Source organism: Gobio gobio (genome assembly GCF_949357685.1).
Source record: "Gobio gobio genome assembly, chromosome: 20".
NCBI lineage: Eukaryota > Metazoa > Chordata > Actinopteri > Cypriniformes > Gobionidae > Gobio > Gobio gobio.
This window is the reverse complement of record NC_137113.1, coordinates 25921562-25935347: the sequence shown is the minus strand read 5'-3', so window position 1 is coordinate 25935347 and position 13786 is coordinate 25921562. Positions and strand designations below refer to the sequence as shown.

The 13786-nt window shown below is 38.4% G+C and overlaps 1 protein-coding gene across 2 annotated transcripts; it reads left to right on the top strand.

Annotated features, from left to right (window-relative positions):
* Positions 1–3880: 3880 nt before the first annotated feature.
* On the top strand, positions 3881–12571 carry cdc42ep1a (CDC42 effector protein (Rho GTPase binding) 1a). Of its 2 annotated transcripts, none has more exons than XM_079845786.1 (4): positions 3881–4036; positions 6154–6589; positions 7487–8274; positions 10954–12571. In XM_079845786.1, the coding sequence occupies exons 3-4, from the start codon at positions 7821–7823 to the stop codon at positions 11562–11564; spliced, it is 1065 nt and encodes a 354-aa protein (XP_079701912.1). In that variant the 5' UTR covers positions 3881–4036; positions 6154–6589; positions 7487–7820; the 3' UTR covers positions 11565–12571. The 2 variants fall into 2 exon arrangements, with proteins under 2 accessions (XP_079701912.1, XP_079701913.1); XM_079845787.1 differs by having other exon boundaries at positions 3904–4036; positions 7369–8274.
* Positions 12572–13786: the final 1215 nt, after the last annotated feature.

Sequence of the window (13786 nt, the reverse complement as noted above, 5' to 3'; positions counted from 1 at the left end):
ACAGGAATCACAGTTAACGGGCCTGAACACCAGCGGTTTCTGAGCAATCCTTGTAGAAAGACTGTCAAAAGAATGCAGAAAACACATGGAAATGTTAGAAACAGCATGCTATTTACAGCTATATTTTTTCTTTCGATTTTATTTTTTAAACTTGTACTGACAAAATACTTTAAGACACTGGACAATATTGAGGCAATGGGGATTGGGGGCTCTTATTATTTTGATATTATTTATTATATTTAATATTTTGATATAGCTTTTATTTTTATATTTTCAGATTTCATTTCATTTTAATTTTATTTTATATTTTTAGTAATTCTGGTATGTGGTTTTGTAATAGTTTTTTTATTTTTATATATATATATATACATATTACTATTTATGTTTAATTTATTTGTCCATTTTATTCTTAGTTGAGTTAGATGCCAAAGCAAAATTCTAATATCTAATATTGATATTTTATTTTATTGCAGCTCTATTTCCATCAACGAAAATGTTTTTAATAGGTTTTTTTTAGGGCTGTCAAAAGATGAATCGCGATTAATCGCATCCAAAATAAAAGTTTGTGTTTACATAATATATGTGTGTGTTCTCTGTTAATTATTATTTATATATAAATACACACAAGCATGTATATATTTAAGAAAAAAATATTATTTTTATATATAAAACATTTATATTTATATATATTATAGATTATATAAATGTATATACAGTATATTCATGCAAATATTTCTTAAATATATACATGAATGTGTGTGTATTTATATATAAATAATTATTAACAGAGTACACACACATATATTATGTAAACACAAACTTTTATTTTGGATGCGATTAATCGCGATTAATCTTTTGACAGCCCTAGTTTTTTTTATATTGAAAAAAAAAAAAAAGGTTGGGAAAAGGATATTGTGGTTTTTGTTTCATTATTGACTTTACATTATTTAAAATAATACTTATGTGAAAGGAAGAGGAGGAACTGGGGGGAAACAGATTGAGAGAGAGAGAGACTGGCGTGGACAAAGAAAAAAGGAAAAGATAGACCGTTGTGAAGTCAAAAAGGGGAGAGAAAAACCTAAAATTATATCCCTGCCTCCCTTTTGGGACCCACATCTGAAAAGTATCCAAAAGCTACATGTTATTCACAGCAAATAGCTGGCATGCTTGAGCAGAGGGGATTGTTTACTCTAGGAAGAACAAGATAGAGCAGCTGATGGGACAATGAAAGAGCAGAGAGAAAAACAGAGAATAAAGATGAAAAGATATGTGACAAACAGACAAAAATACACTGTTCAAATTCTTGTAGCTGTTGGTTTTAAATGCAATCCATGATGACTTTAGTAACTCCAAAACTCCCAACACCCTCCCAAATGGCTTTTTCAGCAATCCATCTCTAAATTATAACAGCAGCAATAGTAGTTTTGAATGGATCAGCATGTTATTCCGGGCTATTTTCCCTCTAAATGCATGAGAGGACTGTTCTGAATGACAATCCATTTCCCACTGATGCTCATGCATAGCTCTTGGATACAAACTGCCACTTTCATTGATCTACTGATCTGCTTACATCAACAACACCGCTCTCTGGGTTATGAATTAATTTGACCCAATGGTGACACCAAAATAAAAGCCATCTAGACTTTGATCACAGGCCTTTTTACAGTTTATGCAATGCCATGCTGAAAGCAAACATCCTCAAACAGGGATGCATTCAATTTGAAAATGTAAGACTTTATAGTTACAGTTCCTAAGCACAATACATGCTTTGATAAAATCATGAGGATAAAATGGTTGCTGAGCTGGGCGATTAACTTCTAAAATGTTTTCCCCCCAACTACTTTTACTATTAGATAAAAAAAATATTTCCAATAATAATGTAATGTTATGACAAAGTTTGAAAATAGTATAAGGTGTGTTCGACTTGGGGGCTAGAGGCACACCTTAAGAAAAATGTGCTTCTTAATAATGTCTAATGTAAGTTCAAAACAATTGCTTTAGCAAAGTTTGTACTATTTTCAGTTTATTTTTATAAATAAAATTAATCATTTTTTTGTTCAAGATACTGTCATTAAAATATGTTCATTTTAAAAATACTGAAAAAAATGAGAGTAAAGATAAAGTAAACATTCTGAAAACATCAAATGAGATCCCACAATCATTTAATATAACAGTATTAAAAGGTGGACACCCAACTTGATATATGATTTTTACCATCTTGAAAAATACCAACATTTTACCAACATTTAAAAATAAACATTAAATATTAGATCAGATTAGCTCACAATGAACTTTGCGTTGTTCGCAATCGCGTCAAGGATCAGCCAAATTTTCATGTACATCATCAAAAGCGGTTGTTAAAGGGATAGTTCACCCAAAAATGAAAATTCTGTCATCATTTACTCACCCTCAAGTTGTTCCAAACCTGTATGAGTTTCTTTGTTCTGCTAAACACAAAAGAAGATATTTTGAACAATGTTTGTAACCAGGGGTGTAGCACACAATCCTGGGCCCTATGCATAGGCAGTCCTGATGGGCCCCCATGTTCCATGTTAAAATATATTCCAGACTTTTCAAAGGGCCCTCTCCCTAGACGGGGCCCTGGGTAGTCAGGTCCACTTTTCCCCCCACTACCACGCCCATGTTTGTAACCAAGCAGATAGAGCAATCATTGACTACCATAGTAGGGGGAAAATACTATGGTAGTCAATGGTTGCTCTCTCTGCTTTGTTACAAACATTGTTCAAAACATATTTTCATACAGGTTTGGAACAACTTGAGGGTGAGTAAATGATGACTCATTTTTGGGTGAACTATCCGTTTAAGAAAAGTGCTGAGCTGAATTTTTTGTGCCATCTAGTGGTTTAAAAGAGAATAAAGTCAAATGCGCCTTTTACCCCGGTGCGCCTTTATCATTGTTGTACCCTACAGCGAGAGTGATTAGAGCAGATGGCACGTATGCTTTCGAATCGCTCTCATTGTACTTTTGCCGCTTTTCCACTGCATGGTACGGCTCGGTATGGCGCACTTTGGTTTTTTTTTTTTCCACTGTGTACAGTACCTAGTACTTTTATTACCACCGTGGTTGAGCTTCCGCTACTAAAATGTGATGTGTAAACACTGCAGATCACTGATTGGTCAGAGAGTCGTCACTGCGTCATTGGATTTGCGGCACGAGACACTAAACCCGCTAGATTTAAATACTCAACAACAGCCACAGCAGTATCATTTGTTAAACGACTTGCTTTAAGCGACCCTCGCAAGCAAATTGAAAAAAGAAATGGCTGTATCATGGTCAGTAGCCTAGGCGAGGTGGCGGCGCAACTATTGCGATCGATCAGTCTAATCCCACCCACTTTGAAGCGGTACTAAACTGCAGAACACGATAAAGCAAAACAAGCCAAAGTAAAGGGAGCCGAGCCGAGCCATCCCATGCGGTGGAAAAGCACCATTTGATGTCAATGTCATACACTGAATGGTCTGCGCAGCACCGCTTCAAGTCGAACACACCTAGACATTTGACAGGGCTGGACATGTGATTTCAAAATGGCTGCACCCATGATGGGATACCCTGCTCCATGAAGAATAAAAAAGGTTTTTCTTTGTCTCATTTGTACATCATTTTGATGACACTACCCCCAAGTGCTATTCATTTTCAGCAAATAACTACATAAATAAATAAAGCCTACAGCTTTAAACGTTATGTAAAACTTGAATTAATCCTTCTCCGTCTGAGAGCGACAAGCAAGTTAAAAATGTCTGAAAACTGAATAAAGTTTTTTTCGACAACCCGAGAGATCTACAGTCGTGGCATTGAACACATTGGGAACATGGAACTTTTCCAAGAACTCTTCAAAATGCCCGCCCCCGTTTCTGCCCTGACCAAACGCGCTTCCAGCAGCGCGAGGCTGACACGGCGCTTCACTGACCGCTGCCTCTCAAACATAAGACTGTACAAAAGAGAAAAGTTTCTCGGTGGACTGCTGTATACTGGATACATCTCACTATTGCTTTTGGGGTCATGAAAACCCACAAGGTGAGTTGTTGATTTACTGAATTGTCAGATTAACGACAGATTATTTTTGCCACAACATTTTGAATTATAAACTCATTTAATATCATACCTTTCTAAAGTAGGATATACTAAATTCGCTTTTTGTTTAGTGCGTACTATTAACAGCGTAACCAGTGTTAATTCAGTCAATAAGAAGGCTATGGGAAATGTACAGACTAGTCGTATGTTATTGTGTGCATGACGGAGGAAACCTAATCTGTGCTGCTGTAAAATTAGTATGCGCGTGCCAGTGCATACTTACAGTTCATGCCCCTTATGAGCGGCAGTCAAGTTATAATTTTAATTCATATTTATTATAAAGTAAGTTTACTTTATCACATACTTTTGACAATGAACTTGATTCAAGAGTTGGAAGATTTTGATAACTGATCAGCAAAGCATGCACTTTCTTGCAAGTCTAATTGTATATATTTAACTGGTCCCTTAACAGTGAAGAGTGAATAAACTAGGAGGACATTTCTATGAAGCAATACAATCCAAAGTTCACAAATGACTAGATCAATGGACTGTGGTGAAAACTTTCAGCAATATTTTAGTAGGCTACAGCAACATTGATCTGTCCTTGTCCTATATATGTTCAGTTGAAAATGAAAAATTCCTTTCATTTCAGGGTAATAGAGGTCAGTCAGTTAACTAGTTTTCATCACTGTGCCTCTACCTTTTTAGATTTTGTTTAGATTAGTAAATTGTTCTGTAAATAGCGTTTAGATTTCGGAACAAATTAAAGTAAAATAAGTGTAAATTAGATAGGCCTAATAAAGAAAATACAGACGTGAGTAAAACAGACCCAGCCAGTTGCTGTATTTTCACACATGAAACCATCATGGTATTTTCCATCATGAACTCCTTCTGCCAGACGGTCATGCTGAGTGCTTTGAGTAAAAATAGGGTAAGTTCAGATGATGAAATGAATATATTTGTAATCATGATTTATTCCTAGACAGCCCTTTTTTCTTTAGACAACATGAGATGCCAGAAAAAAGTGGAGGTCATTGGGTGAAAGGGAAAAATGAAGCCTTATCTTGAATGTTTGTTCACCTAGTTAGCTAAGTTATAGTGTAGCCTAGCTGATCAAGATTTAGTTTTGGGGAAAGGAGAACTATGTTTTGAACCATTTTTCACTCAGTTTTTAGACTCAGTCTGGGTGACTGATGTTCAAATCACTTATTTTAATGACATCATGTGAATCTGCAGTGGACGGCTGCAAAAATCAAGTGCTATTAAGATCAGACAGATCAACTTTAATGCCCACATGAAAGAAGGCCGACAGTCCCACAGAAAGAAAGAAGAGGAAAAACCCCAAACATGTTTCCAATCTGGGATGTGGGTACTGTACTGGATGTCTGTAATAGACAGAGATGTTTCCCCCAGGAATGCATTCACACACGGGTTCTATTAGACTGCGGTTTACTGGTTGACGTGTGCATCTCTTTCTTTGAAACAATGCACAGCCATTTCCACAAACATAATTCCATTGTTTGCATCCACTAGAAACAGCTCCAAGAATTATGAGACAGTGTGTTTTGGTTTATTGCCGTTTTTCATGTCAAGAGTCAACAGCAGCCCTGCTGAATGTCAGTGTACTATTTGGTTATGTTATGTTTAGCACATTTTATGATATATGTCACCAACCATTCTCATTTCTCAGAAGATGTTTGGGGGGTAATATTATGAGTAAAATATTATCAATTAAAATAACTCTTTTCTATTTTAATATACTTTAAAATGTAATTTATTCCTGTGATGGCAAAGCTGAATTTTCACAATATATTATTCAAAACAGACACATATAGAACTAAACACTAAATAAAAAACATAATAAATATAAAATGATATACACTATTTCTAGATCACTAATAAACAAATTTGTCGTTGATCATGAATATTCTTCGCTCTAGAATGGAGAAAAAATGTGTTATTTTTTAAATTCAACTTTTCACTCGAATTGTTATGCTGATAATATAATTTGTATTTAATTACAAACATTTTTTACACTAGTGGTAATAGATTTTTGGACTTTCGGTCTCCTTTGATCCTGGTCTGTGTTACATATCCACCTGTTTCCCTCTCTCATACAGGACGTTTGTTGATTTTACAAGATCCCCTTCAAACCAGGACGTCTGAGTGGACTAACGCCAGCAGAAGGGGGATTCGGGGTGAAGGAAGGGAGGCGGGATTAGGGGCTAATCCTGGACATGACCAATTCTTAAGGAGCCTCCGTCAAGCCGTGCTATTGCCCAGATTATTACATTTAATTTATTGCCTTTTAAAGACCCTTTATCTCCCCTGGGGGATTCCTGGCGAGTGGGCTGCTGGATTTGAGTATCTTTAAAAACAAAGGATCAGGAGCAGCGGCCGGTGGGAGTGGAGGAGCATGAGGAGAGTATACATGCAGGGATAAAGCAACAAACCTCCCTGCCGCCTCACACTCCAGCAGGGTGCAGGTCAGAGGTCACTGAATGAACTTGGACTGGGAAAGTATGTGGTCACAGTGATTACACAAAACTGATCAAGGTACGTGGCTTCTGTAAGTTTTCAGTAGTAAAAAAAGTGTTTCGTTTTTTTGACCTGACACTAATCAGGTAAAGGGTTTGGCTAAATGACTTGTGCTTATCACACATGGTGAGTCTTTAATGGCAATTTAGCGTAAAGTGTGCAACACAGCCAAAGCAAAGCTTGTCGTGGTTTGATGGAATGAGACATGAGACTTGACTCAATTTAAAATGATTCTCATTACTTTAGTCAAGCACAAATTAAAAGTTTGAGCTGATCCCAATGCTTAAAAATATCAAATAAACTGCTAATAAACTGGGTGGGTGGCCCTTAAACACAGTTTTTGATATGAAAAAAGTATATTTTAATAGAAATTTGGGATTCTTTTTTCAAACTGTGAAATGTACACTCAGTGTCTCTTTGCCTTTACAATCTGAGACTGGGAGGGAAAATGCTCTGGTAAATACACTTACTTTTGTAACAGGACACCCTTGAAGTGAATGACCGAAATACTGTACAGTGCAAGTGAATGACTGAGGAGTCAAAGCTGAATTTAGGCATTTAAAGGGCACTACACTCGATAATTCTAATATTATAATAAGTATTATATTATATAAAAAAAGGCTAATTAAAAACTTATCAAGTCAAATTAGCTGAGATTTACAGAACACGCAATTTATATATACATTTTCACAGCAAAAGTTGATCATTAATGTTGCATGTCTTTGCCAAAATCTCATACCACAAACATTGCATCAACTTCTGTTTATAGATATATTGTTAACATTTGCATCTTCCAGAGCATGTAGCAGCAGATTCTCTGGACCTTACTAAAGAAGGAGCACATGGTTTTAGTCCTAAACCACAGAGATATCTGCAGCCAGAGCTGAATTTATTTCTGAACTGATTTTTTTTCAGAAGCACAAACCCAGAACAACTGAAGCCCAGAATCTTTGACCACATATGCAGCAGAGGTTTTCAGGAATTGGAGTCATGCATATTTTCAGCTCACATTTATCTTCACCGAATCTTTCTGGATATGAACAAAGACCAATGGCCAAAATGGGACATAGCTGAATGTGTCTGCCTTTTGAGAAACTGTGAAAAGAAACTTTCCACTCAACTGCGGTTTTTATTCTGCTGAGACATTTTGAAGCTTGAACAGTGATACGTGTATAATTTGCTTTCTTACATTGTTCTCACCATTTTTCACAAGTTTTTTTTTTACTTACAATTTGTACTTGGAGAAGCCATGAACCTGGGTAAGTTGTCTGGCCTGAAGGGACTGGTTTCCCACTCCTCAGGAAAGCGTCGTTTTAAAGGGGACCTCACCCCGGACATGATCAGTCCCCCATTGGGCGACTTCCGCCACACCATGCACGTGGGCCGCGGAGGGGACGTGTTCGGGGACACCTCGTTCCTCAGCAATCATGGTGGAGCAGGAAATAACGCAGATGGAGACTCCTCCTCCACTTCAGAGAAGAATGAGGGATTCTTCTCCCGCACGCTTCGCCATGTCCGCAAGACCCCTGACAGGCCCCGCGGCGGATCCAAGGACCTTTCACCCCCACCTCCACCCATTTCTCCAATCATAAAGAATGCCATTTCCCTCCCCCGGCTGGACGTGGACTCACCCAACGGCTGTCCTGTGAAAGTGCTTTTCCCTAGTTCACCCAAAACACCAGAGAACTCCACATGCTTATATGGTGAGTCCGTCAGTGTTCACACTCAGATTCAGATTCAAATTCAGAAGTGAATCCCATCAATTATGGGTGTTCTGTGTGTGTACCGAATACAGAAGCCACTCCAGAAATGGTTGAAACTGCAGGGCTGATCCCAAAATGAAGGAATTTTAAATTTGAGATATGTCCCCCCCCCCGTTTTACTCCTTTGTATAATATTTAATTGCTGTTTGGGAGTATCTTGCAAGTCAACGTGAAGCGTGTCCATTGAGAGTCTTATAGGAGACATTTGTTCAATGATTAGTAAAATCATATAAATTTATCAATTTAAAAGATAGGTACCTCACATACAAAGGAAAATTCTCTGTAAATGTGTTTCCAGATTTATTAAGTAATCATGAACAAGTAATCATGGGAATGTCATGGAAATGCATTGGTCAAAGGTGTGTGGTGGTAAACCTGTACAGGGGAGAGAGATAGTATCAAAATTAAAAAAAATGTTGTAGCACCATAATTCAAAAGATCTAAAAGTGTCTAAAAGGATAGTAATGCCACTGCATTAAAGGGATAGTTCACCCAAAAACGAAAATTTGATGTTTTTCTGCTTACCCCTAAGGCATCCAAGATGTAGGTGTCTTTGTTTCTTCAGTAGAACACAAATTAAGATTTTTTAACTCCAACCGATTAAGATTTTTAACTCCAACCGTTGCTGTGTGTCACTCATATAATGCTTGTCAAATGGGGTCTAATTCTATTAGGGTAAAAAAAAACATGGACAGACAACTTCAAATTAAACCCTGCGGCTCGTGACGACGCATTGATGTCTTAAGACACGAAGCGATCGGTTTCTGAGAGAAACCGAACGGTATTTATGCAATTATTTCACCTCATATCAGACGAATGTCTTCAGCTCTCCAGACAGCCATAACTTCCTGTCAGCGAGGTCAAATAGCAGCCGGGTCATAGATATATACATAGATTCCTCATTAGTGCCTGTGTGGATCGCTCGAATGAGGAATCTATGTATACATATCTATGACCCGGCCGGAATTTTGACCTCACTGGTGCTTTGGGTGTGGAAAGACAAAGAACCGATTTGAAACTAGGCTCTGGCTCTGAACCAGCACCAGCATTGCCTTGGTGGAAAAGGGGTAATTGTGTTGCAGCCTTCCATGTGGGGTCAGAAAGCTCTCGGATTTCATCAAAATATCTTAATTTGTGTTCTGAAGATAAACGAAGGTCTTTGGAATGACATGAGGGTCAGTAATATATATATATATATATATATATATATATATATACACACACACTTGTTTAAAGAAATTAATACTTTTATTCAGAAAGGTCACATGATCAAAAATTACTAAATCTGTAAATACACTTATAATGTTACAAAAGATTTCTATTTCACACAAATGCTGTTTTTTTTAAATATTCTATGTATTCATAAAAGAATCCTGATAAGGTACCCATAGCAACACAAAAATATTAAGCAGCACAAGTGATTTCAACATTGATAATAAGAACAACTGTTACCGCAAATCAGCATGTTGAATGATTTCTGAAGGATCATGTGACACTAAGGACTGGAGTAATGCTAAAAAATTCAACCTTGCCATCACAGGATCAAATTACATTTGCAAACATAAAATAGTTATTCTAAATTGTAATAATTGGTAATACCAATTATATGCCTTGTTGAGCATATAAAACCTTAAAATCTTACCGAACATTTTAAACGGTAATGTATGTAGCAATGTGTCTCATGCATGTTTTGTCTAAATTAAATATGTTTGTTTACCAGCTTCCTGTCCTTTAGGGAGACATGAGGCAGATCAAAGAGAAAGTGTTTGATAAACCATCTAAACACCTGTGGCAATCCCAGACTCCTTTTTAGACCCAGACATTACAGTTGAGCGATCAGCATCTGCCTCACCCATTCAAATACCTCAAACATGCCTCACTGGCTTCTCTGCTCTGCAGGAGAGCCTGTTCAAAAACAAAACCCCCTCATGCTCATGAACACACAGCAAACTCACACCCAAACAGTCTGATGTCCAACCTGAGTTTAATTATCAATATATGGAAAGTATTAGTATGCAAACTAAGAGTTTAATTCAGTTTACTGAATGACTCACCATCGGACTGAACGCTAATGTTGTTCTGACCGGGAGCTATGAATGAGATGTTTTAGTGCTGAGCGCACATCCTGTTTTAGAGCCCTTTTTCAATCATGTGAAGATTTTCTGTAGCCATATAATGTACAACTATCCTGTAGTTTGCCACTTTTGCAAAGCTTTGTATTGCCAGACAGAAATCTTTCAGGGACAGTTCACCTAAAAATGAAAATTCTGTTATCATTTACTCACATCGTTCCAAACCTGTATGAGTTTCTTCTGTTGAACACAAAAGAAGATAATTTTAAAGATTTTATGTCCATACAAAAATCCAGACATGTGGACCCCATTGACTTCCATTGTATTGACAAAAACCCTAAGCCATTAGGGTGAATAATTGATGACAAATGTTTTTTGATTTTTGGTGGAACTATCCCTTTAAGGGCCATTCACATGGCAGAAATGATTTGCTACTTTTGCTTATGCTGCGGTCCGGAACCACTAAATGTAATGTGTAGGTTCTCACTGCCCTCTGTTGGTCAAACTCATAAGCAAGAACAATTGTTTTTCTTTCTTTGTTTTGCAGGTTTGGAGTCTGGCTTTGTGACCTTGCCGAGACTGTCACGCACTGAGCGTCCAGCCCAGGGCAGTTCTCCCTCAGCTTGCCCTCCTGAAATCCATAAAGGCTCACTCACGGACATGGGTATCCCATCCTTCCCCTGTTCAGACTCCGTCAGTCTTTCTGACTCCATGAACTCTTTCACCCTTGATCTGGGCCCTTCCCTCATGTCCGAAGTCTTTGCCATGATTGACAGTCCTGTGTATGAAATGGTCAGTCCCATCAGTGAAAAAACACCATCAACCGATGATAACTCTGAGGTGGACTCGGACGCAACCACGTCCTTGGTGGACTCTCTTCTGAGAGAAGACGATGACGGAAGGACACGGTTGTATGGAGGAGAGTGGAAGCATTCAGACTTTGTGAATGGTGAGCCACCCAAAAGGTCCATGCTGGGGGATCGGATGCGCTCCTCATCTGTCGAGGATCATGGCATGGAGCCGGAGAGTTTCCAGAGAGCTGCTGATGTGCTGGCACGTCATTATGGGAGTGGAGGACTCAGGAATACAAACACCAACAACTCACACAGGAGAGGACCGTACAACTATGCTGATGAGGAGGATGAGATCAAAGTCTAACACTACAAGATGCTTAAAGTCCAAATCACACAGCACTTTTAAAAGAATAGTTCAGACCACAAAAAAAAGAGATAATTCTGTCATCATTTACCCACCCTCATGCCATTCCAAACCCATTTCTTTCTTCTGTGGAACACTAAAGACCATCTTGTTATAATGGAAGTGTATGAGGACTGGCCCTGTCAAGCTCCATAATGCTAAAATAAAACACAATACAATTATCATAAAAGTAGTCTATATACATATATGTGCGATTTTCTGAAGCCATTTTATAGTATGGTGTGATAAAGAGGCTAAAATTCGAAGTTGAACTTGAGAACACGATCAGTTCAATTCGTGAACAAATCATTCAAACTGGTTTTCTCAAAAGGATAAACAGATTCATTGAAAAGATCTTAAACAAGTTGTTCATGAATCTGGCACCGCTACTTCCCCCATGAATGCGCTGAGAATTAGGCCCATGTCAAGATTTTCAATGAATAACACAAATAATTCATAATTTAAAGGGAAACTCAACCCCAAATATTCTTGTCATTATGTACTCCCCCTCATGTCATTCTAAATCTGCATGACTTCCTTTCTTCTGTCGAACTCAAAAGAAGATATTGTGAAGAATGTTCCTGAACTATTTTTTCCATACAATTAAAGTCAGTGGGGTTCAACGTTGTTTGGTTCCCTATGTTCTTCAAATTATCTTTGTTCTGCAGAAAAAAGAATGTTTGGGTGAAGTACTGCTTAACAGGGCTAGTTCACCCAAAAATGAAAATTCTGTCATTACTTACTCACCCTCATGTCATTCCAAACCCGTGAGACCTTTGTTCATCTTCGGAACACAAATTAAGATATTTTTGATGAAATCTGAGAGCTTTCTGACCCCACATAGACAGCACCACAATGACCACTTTCAAGGCCCAGAAAGATAGTAAAGACAACGTTGAAATAGTCCATGTGACTACAGTGGTTCAACCTTTATTTTATGAAGTGACGAGAATAGTTTTTCTGTGCAAAAAACTAACAAAAAAAAAATTCCTTCTCTTCCGTGTCACTCTCCTACGTAATTTAGATTTACATAAACACCACAACGCATGCATGTGGTGCTCAGCCAATAGTGAGCCAGTGTTCTGCCGTAGAACACAGAAGCGCTGCACTGAGTGAATGAATAGCCCAACAACATGAATAGCGTAAGAGAGTGACAGGGAAGAAAAGACATTGTTGAATAGTCATACTTTTTGTTTATTTTATGTGCATGAAAAGTATTCTCGTCGCTTCATAATATTTAAGGTTGAACCACTGTAGTAACATGGACTATTTTAACTGTCTTTACTAACTTTCTGGGCCTTGAAAGTGGTAATTTACCCCTTTTCCACCAGCATGAACCGGGTGCTAGTTCAGAGCTAGTGCTGGTTCGGAGTTGGTTCGACTGATGTGCTAGAGAGCCGGCACAGAGCCAGGTCTTACGTCACTGTATACGTCTCATCTTTCTCAGCAACGCTAGCGAGGCAGCGGGAAACACAAACACACCAGGCTTGTTCGAGATGCATCGGCGCTGCGCAGACCGATCAGCGTATGATATCAAAACACAGCAAGAGCGATTCAAAAGCATAAGGAGACCATAGACCGTAAAAAAATATGAACGTAGTGTCCGTGACGTCACCCATAGGATTCTGATGAGCCGTTCTGAAGCGCAAAGTATGGACGAGATGGCCATCGCGCGTCACTCCTGGATAACAGAAAATGGTCAAAAAGGCGGGACGTGGGCGGAGCTGAAGTGACCGATGACTAACAGACAGCAGATAAATGGCTATCCACCTGTCACTCGAAGTGGCCACGCCCTTAATTATGCAGAACTTTAATGCTTTATATAATGTAAACGAACAAGTTATAAAAGTCACAGTTGTTATGAAGGGCAAAATTAGCCGTATAGACCAAAACCACAATTTGTTCCAGGCTGTAAACATGTTTTAATCTGCTGTAAAGTTGGCCATTTTAACATGGAGCTCAATGAGATTCTGCTCCCTTCTGGAGCCTGTCCCTAGTGGCCAGTCGATGAATTGCAGTATATGTCACTTCCGTATTGGCTTCAAGAGAAACTGCGGGAGGTTGCCGCTTGAAGGAGACGTGTGTTCTCGCTGTACTTTGATGTCATACGGCGATTGGTCTGCACAGCGCCCATGCATCTCGAACAAGCCTTCCATTAACAATGGCGAACGTTGCGTTACTAT

Coding starts and splice junctions, on each gene's coding strand:
- cdc42ep1a (XM_079845786.1), top strand. CDS start 7,821: ATGAACCTGGGTAAGTTGTCTGGCCTGAAGGGACTGGTTTCCCACTCC. Junction 8,275..10,953: donor GAACTCCACATGCTTATATG/GTGAGTCCGTCA, acceptor TTTGTTTTGCAG/GTTTGGAGTCTGGCTTTGTG.